At 57.0% G+C, this 9442-nt stretch overlaps 1 protein-coding gene across 1 annotated transcript in view; it reads left to right on the plus strand.

The window, feature by feature from the left end:
- Window positions 1-9442, plus strand: part of LOC102897599 (arylsulfatase D) — a 19060-nt gene that overhangs the window by 261 nt on the left and 9357 nt on the right. Inside the window, exons 2-6 of the mRNA XM_006916131.2 lie at window positions 1329-1475; window positions 2569-2690; window positions 4817-4939; window positions 7192-7615; window positions 8806-8942. Of these exons, the coding sequence (XP_006916193.1) occupies window positions 1329-1475; window positions 2569-2690; window positions 4817-4939; window positions 7192-7615; window positions 8806-8942 (953 nt within the window). The remainder of the gene's footprint in view (window positions 1-1328; window positions 1476-2568; window positions 2691-4816; window positions 4940-7191; window positions 7616-8805; window positions 8943-9442) is intronic.

Raw genomic sequence — 9442 nt, forward strand, 5'->3', positions numbered from 1 at the left:
ACAATGTCTCCGCGGGGTAGACGGAAGGAGAAGTAGAGAAAGAGCGAACTGGTGAAGGGAAGAGGAAAAGTCGGGGTGCGGGGAGAGGAGGAGGAGGAGGGGGAGGAGGAAAAACGCTAGGTTCACCGCCAGCCTCCAGGACTCGCCCGCGGGGCCCCGCCGTGGTCGGCCTGTAACCCCGCCGCCGCCCCACTAAGGATGGTTATCTACAAACCCCTAGGTCGCGTCCCCAAACCCCACTGTCTACAACGCGCCCTCGTGGCCCCCACTAGCGTCCCGGGAGCTCAGGCTGGTCCCCCTGCTACGCTCCCCAGCCACGTGCCGACCTGCGCCACCCCAGCGCTGACCCTAAGACGCAGCGCGTCTCGCCCGTGTGCCCTCCCTCCCCACGCACCGGGGCGCAATCGGCAAATGAGAACGGCGCCGGGGGCCCTGCCGGGTCCCGGGACACGCTGCAATCGGGATCAGAACGACCCAGGCCCGCGCGCCTCCCGGCTACAGAGCGTGTAGGGTAGATCCGGGGGTGCCCGGCTTCCCCTCCAAGTCCCTTTACGCACGGTCGCCTGTGCGCTCCTGGCGCTCGCTGGTAACAAGCCTTTCAAATCCGCTATAAAACAGCTGAACTGTATCCCCCCCACCGATGGTGGCAGGCGTACCGTTATCTGTACACCCCCCGATCGTGGGCGCCATACCGTTATCTCACATGTCAGTGTTCCCGCTGCCCCGCCCGGCTGCCCCGCCACCATCATGGCGCAGCCGGAACAAGGGGACACGCGACACTAGGCGATAGGCGCACAGCTGGGCCTGGGCAGCGGGAGGGGCCCTGCTGGCCCTGCACCCCTGCCCTTGACGTCGCAGCCCGCGCGTTGCAGCCCGCGTTAGAGCCGCCTTCACTGAAGCGGCTAATTACAAGGTTAGGTAGGAGGGGCCTGGATTCAAAGCTTTGGCACAGGTGCGTGCTGTCCTGCAAGCACCTGGGACAAAGGAATCAAAAGCTGCCGCAACCCTGGTTAAGTCGTAACTTAATGGAAATTCGGAAATTCAACCCCGGTTAAATCGTGACTTAATGGAAATTCGGAAATTCAACCCCGGTTAAATCGTAACTTAATGGAAATTCGGAAATTCAACCCCGGTTAAATCGTGACTTAATGGAAATTCGGAAATTCAACCCCGGTTAAATGGTAACTTAATGGAAATTCGGAAATTCAACCCCGGTTAAATCCTAACTTAATGGAAATTCGGAAGCCTGCCCAGCGAGTGCGTTTGAGACGCTGACTTTTCATTCCAAATTACACGCGTTTATTTCTGCCGTTCGCTTTTCTCTGCAGGGACCGTTTGCCTCTTCTCGTTGTATGTTTGCTTCTGAGGACTTGCGAAGTGAAGGCAGCCAATGCCTCTAAGCCAAATATCCTACTCATAATGGCAGACGATCTTGGCATTGGGGATCTGGGTTGCTATGGAAACGATACGCTGAGGTACAGTGCGATGGTGCTGGCGGTCATGCGTGTCTGTGTCTGGATTTGGCTGAAGGCTGCACTTAAAATCTGCCCGAGGAAAGCAGGAAATTGCTTAGTGCATCAGACCGCAACACCGAACAGCTTAGCTTTCGACAGGAAAAGAGAGAGTCCAAAGCCTTTCAAACAACATAGAACGTGTGTTTCCCTGGGCAGCGTTAACCAGTGACCACACACTGGGTGGCTGAAAATCACAGGAATGCGTCCTCCCCCCGGTCCTGGAGACCAGGAGTGTGACATCAGGTGTCCCAGGGCCACGCTGCTCCCTCCCGAGGCTCCAGGGGAGGGGCCTTCCTTCCTCTTCCAGCTTCTGGGGGCCCCAGGCGTTCCTGGACTGGTGGCCGCACCCTTCCTTCCTCTGCCTCCGTCTCCCCGTGCTATGGAGAGTGGGGACTAAGTCAAGTCACTTTGGGGTTCCTGCTTGTAAGGGGGAGTTCCACTCCAGCTTCTGGTGTGTGAGAGCTGACAGCTGTTAAGCCACACCCCTCCCTCCGTAAGCCACGCCCCTCCCTCCGTAAGCCACGCCCCTCCCTCCATAAGTCACTCCCCTTCATCCCTAAGCCACTCACCTCCCTCCGTAAGCCACATCCTTCCCTTCGTAAGCCACGCCTCTCCCTCCGTAAGCCACGCCCCTCCCTCCGTAAGCCACGCCTCTCCCTCCGTAAGCCACACCCGTCCCAATCGGCCCCACCCTTTCGTCCGCAAGCCACACCCCTCGCTCTGTAAGCCACTCCCATTCCTCCGTAAGCCCCTCCCCTCCCTCCTAACTTTGGGACCTGGACAAGCAGAGGAGAAAGCCGCTAGCTCCCACCTGCGCTGCTAGTGGATAATTCAAACCACACCAGCCCCTGGGACTGGGACTGCGAATCGCACTTTTGAGAGGTGGTTTTACCTGCTCCCGCAGGGGACCAGACCCCAACTAACTCTAAAACCCAGTGACGTTCGTAAGGGACGTCGTAGGACGCACTCCGTGCCCATGCTTTCCGCCGCGGGGGTCTGCTCAGGCTGGACGCACGTCCTCTTCCCGCCCGTGACCTGTGTGTGGTTTGTTCAGGACGCCGCATATCGACTGGTTGGCAGAAGAAGGCGTGAGGCTCACGCAGCACCTGGCGGCCGCCCCGGTCTGCACCCCGAGCCGAGCGGCCTTCCTCACTGGGAGACACGCTTTCAGATCAGGTGGGTGCCGCATGGGGACCAGGGAGAAAGGAGCACGTCCGTCCCCGCATCGGTTGTCTTTAATCACCAGAGTGAAGGTTGCGGTAGAAACATTACATGCAACCTGCCCCCGCCCCCCGTCATTACATAAATGCTGCGTTTTCGGCAGCCCTACCAAAAAAAAATAATAATAAGCGTGATCCCTGGGAATCAGAACGCTGAAAGTCGTCAGTGGTAGTGAAGTTTGTCGATCGGTTGACATATCTGCACCCCTATTGATGTGAAGTCATGATTTTAGATGAGCTCCGGGTGGGCGCGGGGGGCCGAGTCGTGCACCCCCCCCCAAGCATGTCACATCCACATGCCCAGCATCAGCGCACGTTTCCTCATATGGCAGAGGGGATCGCGCGGGTGTGTGAGCAAGAGAAGGAGCTGCAGATGCCGACAGGATCGCGGACGAGCCGGCGGGGAAGGGGGGCCCAGCGTCATCACAACAGTCCTCATGGGAGGGAAGTAGGGAGTGACAGTCAGGGAAGCAGTGTGGCCTTGGAGTGAGGCCCTTTGGAGATGAGGAAGCGGCCGTGAGCCAGGGAACGCGGGCATCATTTCAAGCAGGACCGCCGCCCCGCGGGCACCTTGATTGTAGGGTTCCCGTCCGCAGAAACGCAAGAAGATAGAGTATCGTCCTTCAGGGCACCAGATCTGTGTTGAGTTCTTAGGGCAACGGTAGCGAACCTGACCCGCAAAGCCACGTCGAAACTGGTAGTCGTGCAGTGAGCACGACGCGGGCTGGCGAGGCCGTTCAAAACAATAAACAAAGCCCGAATTTTACTGAGCGGAGGGCTTGAAGGGAAAGGAGAGGCAGGACCAGCTGTCGGCAAGCACGTGCAGGAGGTGGGACTCGTCAGGCACGGCAGGTGCAGAGACCCCGGGCAGAGGCCCTTCGGAGGCTCGTTGGTGACGGTCTGCGTCAGCCGAAGGCCTGCCCGCTCCGTGAGCCAGCAATGCCTATGCACCTGGCAAGTGCGCGTGTGTGTCCTGAACACACATGTGTAGCACTGTCTGTAAGACCCCGCGTGGAAGCAGTTCGGCAGCAGCAGACGCGGTGAACCCGCTGTGCTGGGGTCACATGTCCCAGGACCATCATGTTAGTCTATTTGGGGGGCCAGAAAAACACCACGGACTGCGGCTTGAAGGACAGACATTTATGTGTCACATCCCAGATGCCAGATGTCCGAGATCCAGGTGTGGGTAGCGCTGGATCCCCCTGAAGCCTCTCTCCTGGGCGTGTAGGCACTGTCCCCTCCCTGTGTCCTCCCGTGGTCGTCCCTCTGTGTGTGTCTCTGTCCTCATCTCTTGTTATAAGGACACAGTCCTATGGGATCAGGACCCACCCTGGTGAGCTCATTTTACCTTAATCCCTTCTGTAAAGACTCAGCTTCACATACAGCTGTGTTCTGAGGTCCTGGGGGTGAGGAGTACACCTGCTAAATTCTAGATAGATAGATAGATAGATAGATAGATAGATAGATAGATAGATAGATAGATAGATATAGATAGAGAGATAGATGATAGAGAGAGAGAGAGAGATAGATATAGATAGATATAGAGAGATAGATGATAGAGAGATAGATAGATAGATAGATAATAGAAAGATAGACAGACAGACAGACTGACTGACTGATGATAGATGATAGACAGAGATAGATGATGCCAGATAGATAGGTAGATAGAAGATGGACGGTTAGATAAATACATAGAGCATAGGTAGATGGTAGAAGATACATGGTAGATACATGATAGATACATAAATGATACAGGGTAGGTGACGGGAGGTAGATACAGACAGACAGACCGATTAGTAAAATGAGATCATAGATGGACAGACTCTCTCAAAGGCCCTGGCTTTCTTTACCTCGGCACTGCTGACGTTTGGGGCTGGGGGGTCTCTGGGGGTGCTGTCCTGTGCCCCTGTAGGTGTCCCTACTCACAAAGTGCCAGCAGCACCCCTCCCCCGTCGTGACAAGCAAAAAAAACAGTTCCGGGCACTGCGGAGAGGCCCCTGGGAGCGTGCGCAGCCGTCCGCAGAGCGGGCCCCCAGTGCAGCCCACGGAAGGTGAGCGCCTCGTGTCCCCTCTCCCCCACAGGCATGGACACCAGCGGCAGGACACGGGTACTGCCCTGGAACGCCTGCTCCGGCGGGCTCCCCGAGAACGAGACCACGTTTGCGAGAATCCTGCAGCAGCGAGGGTACTCGACGGGCCTCATAGGTACTCGCCCCGCACCCATCTCGAAAATCCTCCACCCCCAGAAACGGCCCTCCCCCTAGGGGAAAAGGTCATGTGTCAGAAGCACAACCCACCTCCCACTCCCCACGTGCCCTGGATCGGCAGCAGCGTGGGAATCTGTCGCTGACCAGTAATTCCAACGCGAGAGTCTCGCTCGATTCACCTCCTCCCCGCCCCCCGGACATCTGCGTGCTCTCCCCTCCCGACGTAGCAGGCCCTTGGCTAGAATGACCGTCCCCGAGAGGGCCACGTGCCAGCCCAGGGCCCTCGGAGGTGGGATCAGTGCTTCGCTTTGCATGGCAAGCTCCGGGAGGGGTCCGGAGCTCCATCGGCGTGGATGGCTCAGCCCACGGTGCAGGGATGGTGTCCGCCCTGGGCGGGGCCAGTCCTCAGAGTGTGGCCAGCCCTGAGACAGCGGCCAGCGCCCAGCCTGGCAGGACAGCCTTGCTAGTGGCAGCAGACTCGGGCTGCCCGGTCACCTCTTCCCGCACAGACAGGGCAGGAGAGGCGGGCGCCCTCCTGTCATGGGCTGGACGCTCTGGTTCTGAATCCTTTTGTTCCTCGGTGAGCCCGTGGGCTTGGAGGGAGCGGCCCCATCTTACACACTAGGAAATGGGGGCCACGGGTGCTCAGCCCGACCCCGCGGGCCAGGGACGGCCGGTCCGTTCCCCACCGAGCCTTCCCACGCTCCAAGTCCGTGCTCAGGTCACAGAGAGCTGTGACACGCCCTGGTCGGCACGGCTTTATCTCCACGGCAACGAAGAATCACTGTTCCACCTCTTAAAATTCCCTGCCGCTCTGCACACAGATATTCTATACGTTTGTTTCTCACAGTTCTGCACGCTGGATGTCCAAGATCAAGGCAGCGGCAGACTCGGCACCTGCCGAGGACCTTCGTCCTGGTTCCTAGACGTGTCGACTCGCTGCGTCCCCAGCGGGGGGAGGGGCGCGGGAGCTCGGCGGGGTCTCGTATAAAGAGCACCGATCTCATCCCTGTGTCTTCCGTCAGCTTAACGCACAGGCCCCCGGCTCCGAATCCAGGAGGGCTCACACCGCCCGCCTGAGCTCGTCACCTGTCCGAGGCCGCACCTGCTGATACCAACGCCTGGGGCACTAGCATTCAACACGACTTCGGGGGACACAGACACTCAGTCCATACATAGCATAACCCATCTCCCCAGGATCACCCAAAGGCCTCCTGAGACGTCTACATGCTTCTGTTTGTCTCGCTTCTCAGTCCTAAGAAGAATAAAGCTTCTCGGCCACCTGCATAGACGAAAACGTTTCCTGAGCCACCGTGCGGATTCAGTGCCCGACCGCGGACGCTGCCTTCAGCCTCCCACGGTGTGCATAGCATTTTCTTTAAAACAGAGAAACAGATGGATGTCCGCATTTACCAGAACCGAACGGCCGTGCGTTCGTGTCTTTGGCGAGTCTTTAATTATTTTCTACGGAACAAATTCCCGCAAGTTTCGCCGACGTCTCGTGTCAGGAGCGGACACGGGGCAAGGACCTGGTTTATCTTCCCCGTTTTGAAGTTGGGGCAGACAGTGGGTCGGAACCTCTTCTCTCTTCTTTTGTCCCCACATGTAAGCTGGCCGACAGTCGGGGGCACGTGAGACAGAAGGTGGCCGTGGATGAGCCAGCGCTCGGACATGGGTCCTATCTCTATGATCCCGTTATGAGTTCCCGCTTTGGGGGGGAAAAAAATCTCCAGGAGTCCCCTGATTACTGGTTCGTGGAGGAACACGGTGACTTTTGCCGTCATAAGATTATTCGAAAGCCAAGTCCTGTTTTCAACTGGTTTTCTTTTAAGTAAAAAAACAAAAAAACAAAAAAACAAAACAACAGCCAGTGATATTTCGTGAATCCCGTCGCAGCAGAACGATTCAGGGCTGCAAGCGCGTAACCCCGAACGCTCCAGAACACCTTAGCCTGCATCGCGGGGTGGCGGTGGCCACGTGGCTGCGTTCATCGGGGTCCCCGGAGCGTCCCAGCTCCGTGTCAACGCCGGCATCACGGAAGTTTTTTTCTATTCCTTTCTCTTTCCAACTCGTGTTACATTCCGTTCACCTTCCGCGCTTCCGTCCGACGCGTTTCCTCTTGGCGATTTCTGTCGCCGCCTTTTCCTACTTCACGTCGCGGCCGCTCCGACTTTGCATCGAGACAGACAGCGCCCCCCCCCCGCCACCCCCCGACCGCAGACGCATCTGACGCGTCTCCTTCATCCTCAGGAAAATGGCACCAGGGCGTCAACTGCCACTCGCGCACGGACCACTGCCACCACCCGCTCCGCCACGGCTTCGACTACTTCTACGGCATGCCCCTGACGCTCATCAACGACTGCCAGCCAGGCCGGCCCGGGCAAGTGAGCGGCGTCGTGATGCCGACGCTCTGGCACTACACCCGGCTGATGGCGCTGGGCGTCCTGACGCTGGGCCCCGGCCGGACCTGCGGCTTGGTCCCGGTACCTCGGAGAGCCGTGGCGGCTGCGGCCGGCCTCGTCGTCCTGTTCTTCGCGTCCTGGTACGCCAGCTTCGGCTTCGTGCGGCGCTGGAATTGTATCCTGATGAGAAACGGCGACGTCGTCGAGCAGCCCATGGATCTGGAAAGAACGGCCGGTCGGCTGCTGGAGGAAGCGGTGGCCTACATCGAGAGGTACCGAATTCATCCCTTTCGTGGGTGTGTTTGGTTTTTTTTTTTTCATTCTTTTCTCTTTTCGTAAATATGTTTTATTTCATGTTCACTTAAAGGTGATGTGCAACATCATATTCCTTTCAGGTGTAAACCATCGTCATGAGACATGTTTATAACTCTGGAGTGAGTGTCCCCCAAAAATCTAGTCCCCGCCTCGTACCACACGTGGCGACTACAATATTCTCGACTCTATTCCCTGTGCTGCGTCTTACATGATCGTGAAGATTTCGTCACTGCCGCATTTGTACCTCTTCATCCCTCCCGCCTTTTCATACCTCCGCCGATCCCCTCCCACCTGGCAACTAACGAGACGTTCTCTGGATCTGCGAGTCTGTTTTCATTTCGTTCATTCAGTTCCTCAGAGTCCACATTTGAGCTCCATCCTATGGCATTTGCTTTGCTCTATCTGCCTCATTTCACTCAGCAGAATAGCCTCTAGGTCCTTCCTGTTGTCGCAAATGGTTAAGAGGTCATTCTTTTTCCTGGCCGAGTAATATTCCATGGCCTAGAGGGACCACAGCTTCTTCACGCACTCGTCCGTCCTGGGGCACCGAGGCTGCTTCCGACTTGGCTGCTGTCAGTAGTGGTGCGGCGAACACAGGGCTGCGTAGACATTTTCGAAGGAGTATTTTGGTTTTCTTGAGAGAAATACTCAGAAGTGGGATTGTGGGATCATAAGGCAGCTGTATTTTGAATTTGCCGAGGACACTCCAGACTGTTTCCCACAGGGCCCGCACCCCTTTGCAGTCCCCGGCGGGTTCCCCGACAGTGCCGGAGGGTTCCCTTTTTTCCACATCCTCGCCCACCCTCGTTTGTTGATTTATTAACGGCGGCCATTCTGACAGGTGCGAGGTGACAGCTCGTCGTGGTTTGATGTGCATTTGTCTGATGGCTGGTGATGTTGAGCACCTTTTCCTATGCCTCGTGCTCACCTTAGAGCATCACGTTTTAACAAGATGCGTTCTCAGAGCATCAGAGTCTCTCTGTCCTCGTGAGGATTTACTAACCCGACCGTCCGGGCAGATAGGTTTGAAGCAGTCAGCCTTTTCCATGGGCCGCTTTCGAAAACGCGAGTCTCCGCTTTGAAAGAACCGACCCGGCAGTTTTAGAACAGACGCCCCGATCGGTGAAGAGTGATTCCCTCGTTTCAGAAACCAGCACAGGCCCTTCCTGCTGTTCGTCTCTCTGCTGCACGTGCACCTGCCCCTGGTCACGGCAAGACGGTTCCGGGGGAAGAGTCAGCACGGCCTGTACGGCGACCACGTGGAGGAGATGGACTGGATCGTAGGTAAGCGTGGGCCATCGCGCCGTGACCCGGGCTCGCGAGACAGAATCATAGAAAATCGTCCACGATGTCGTAAAACTATGTGAGGGACGCGTGGGGTCCTTGGTTGAGTGGAGCGACCCCTTCTCGGTTATAGAGATCTCTGGGTCACTGTGCTGTACATGCTCCGTCCCGACGCGTCTCGTTCTTCTCGTAAAGGTGAAATTCTCCGTGCCATTGAAGAAAACGGCTTGAGAAACAGGACGCTGGTGTATTTCACGTCCGATCACGGCGGGGGATCCACGGTGTCGTCAAACTATGTGAGGGGCGCGTGGGGTCCTTGATTGAGTGGGGCGACCCCTTCTCGGTTAGAGAGATCTCTGGGTCACTGTGCTGTACAGTGACACTAACGTGTTATCGTATGCCAGCTGTCACCGGAGAAAAACAGCTGCTCGACTTGTACGATGGGATGGTACTAATTGTCCATCATCCTTCAATAAAGCTGGGGGAAAAATTTTTTAAAA

This window comes from Pteropus alecto, unplaced genomic scaffold (genome assembly GCF_000325575.1).
Source record: "Pteropus alecto unplaced genomic scaffold, ASM32557v1 scaffold96, whole genome shotgun sequence".
Taxonomy (NCBI): domain Eukaryota; kingdom Metazoa; phylum Chordata; class Mammalia; order Chiroptera; family Pteropodidae; genus Pteropus; species Pteropus alecto.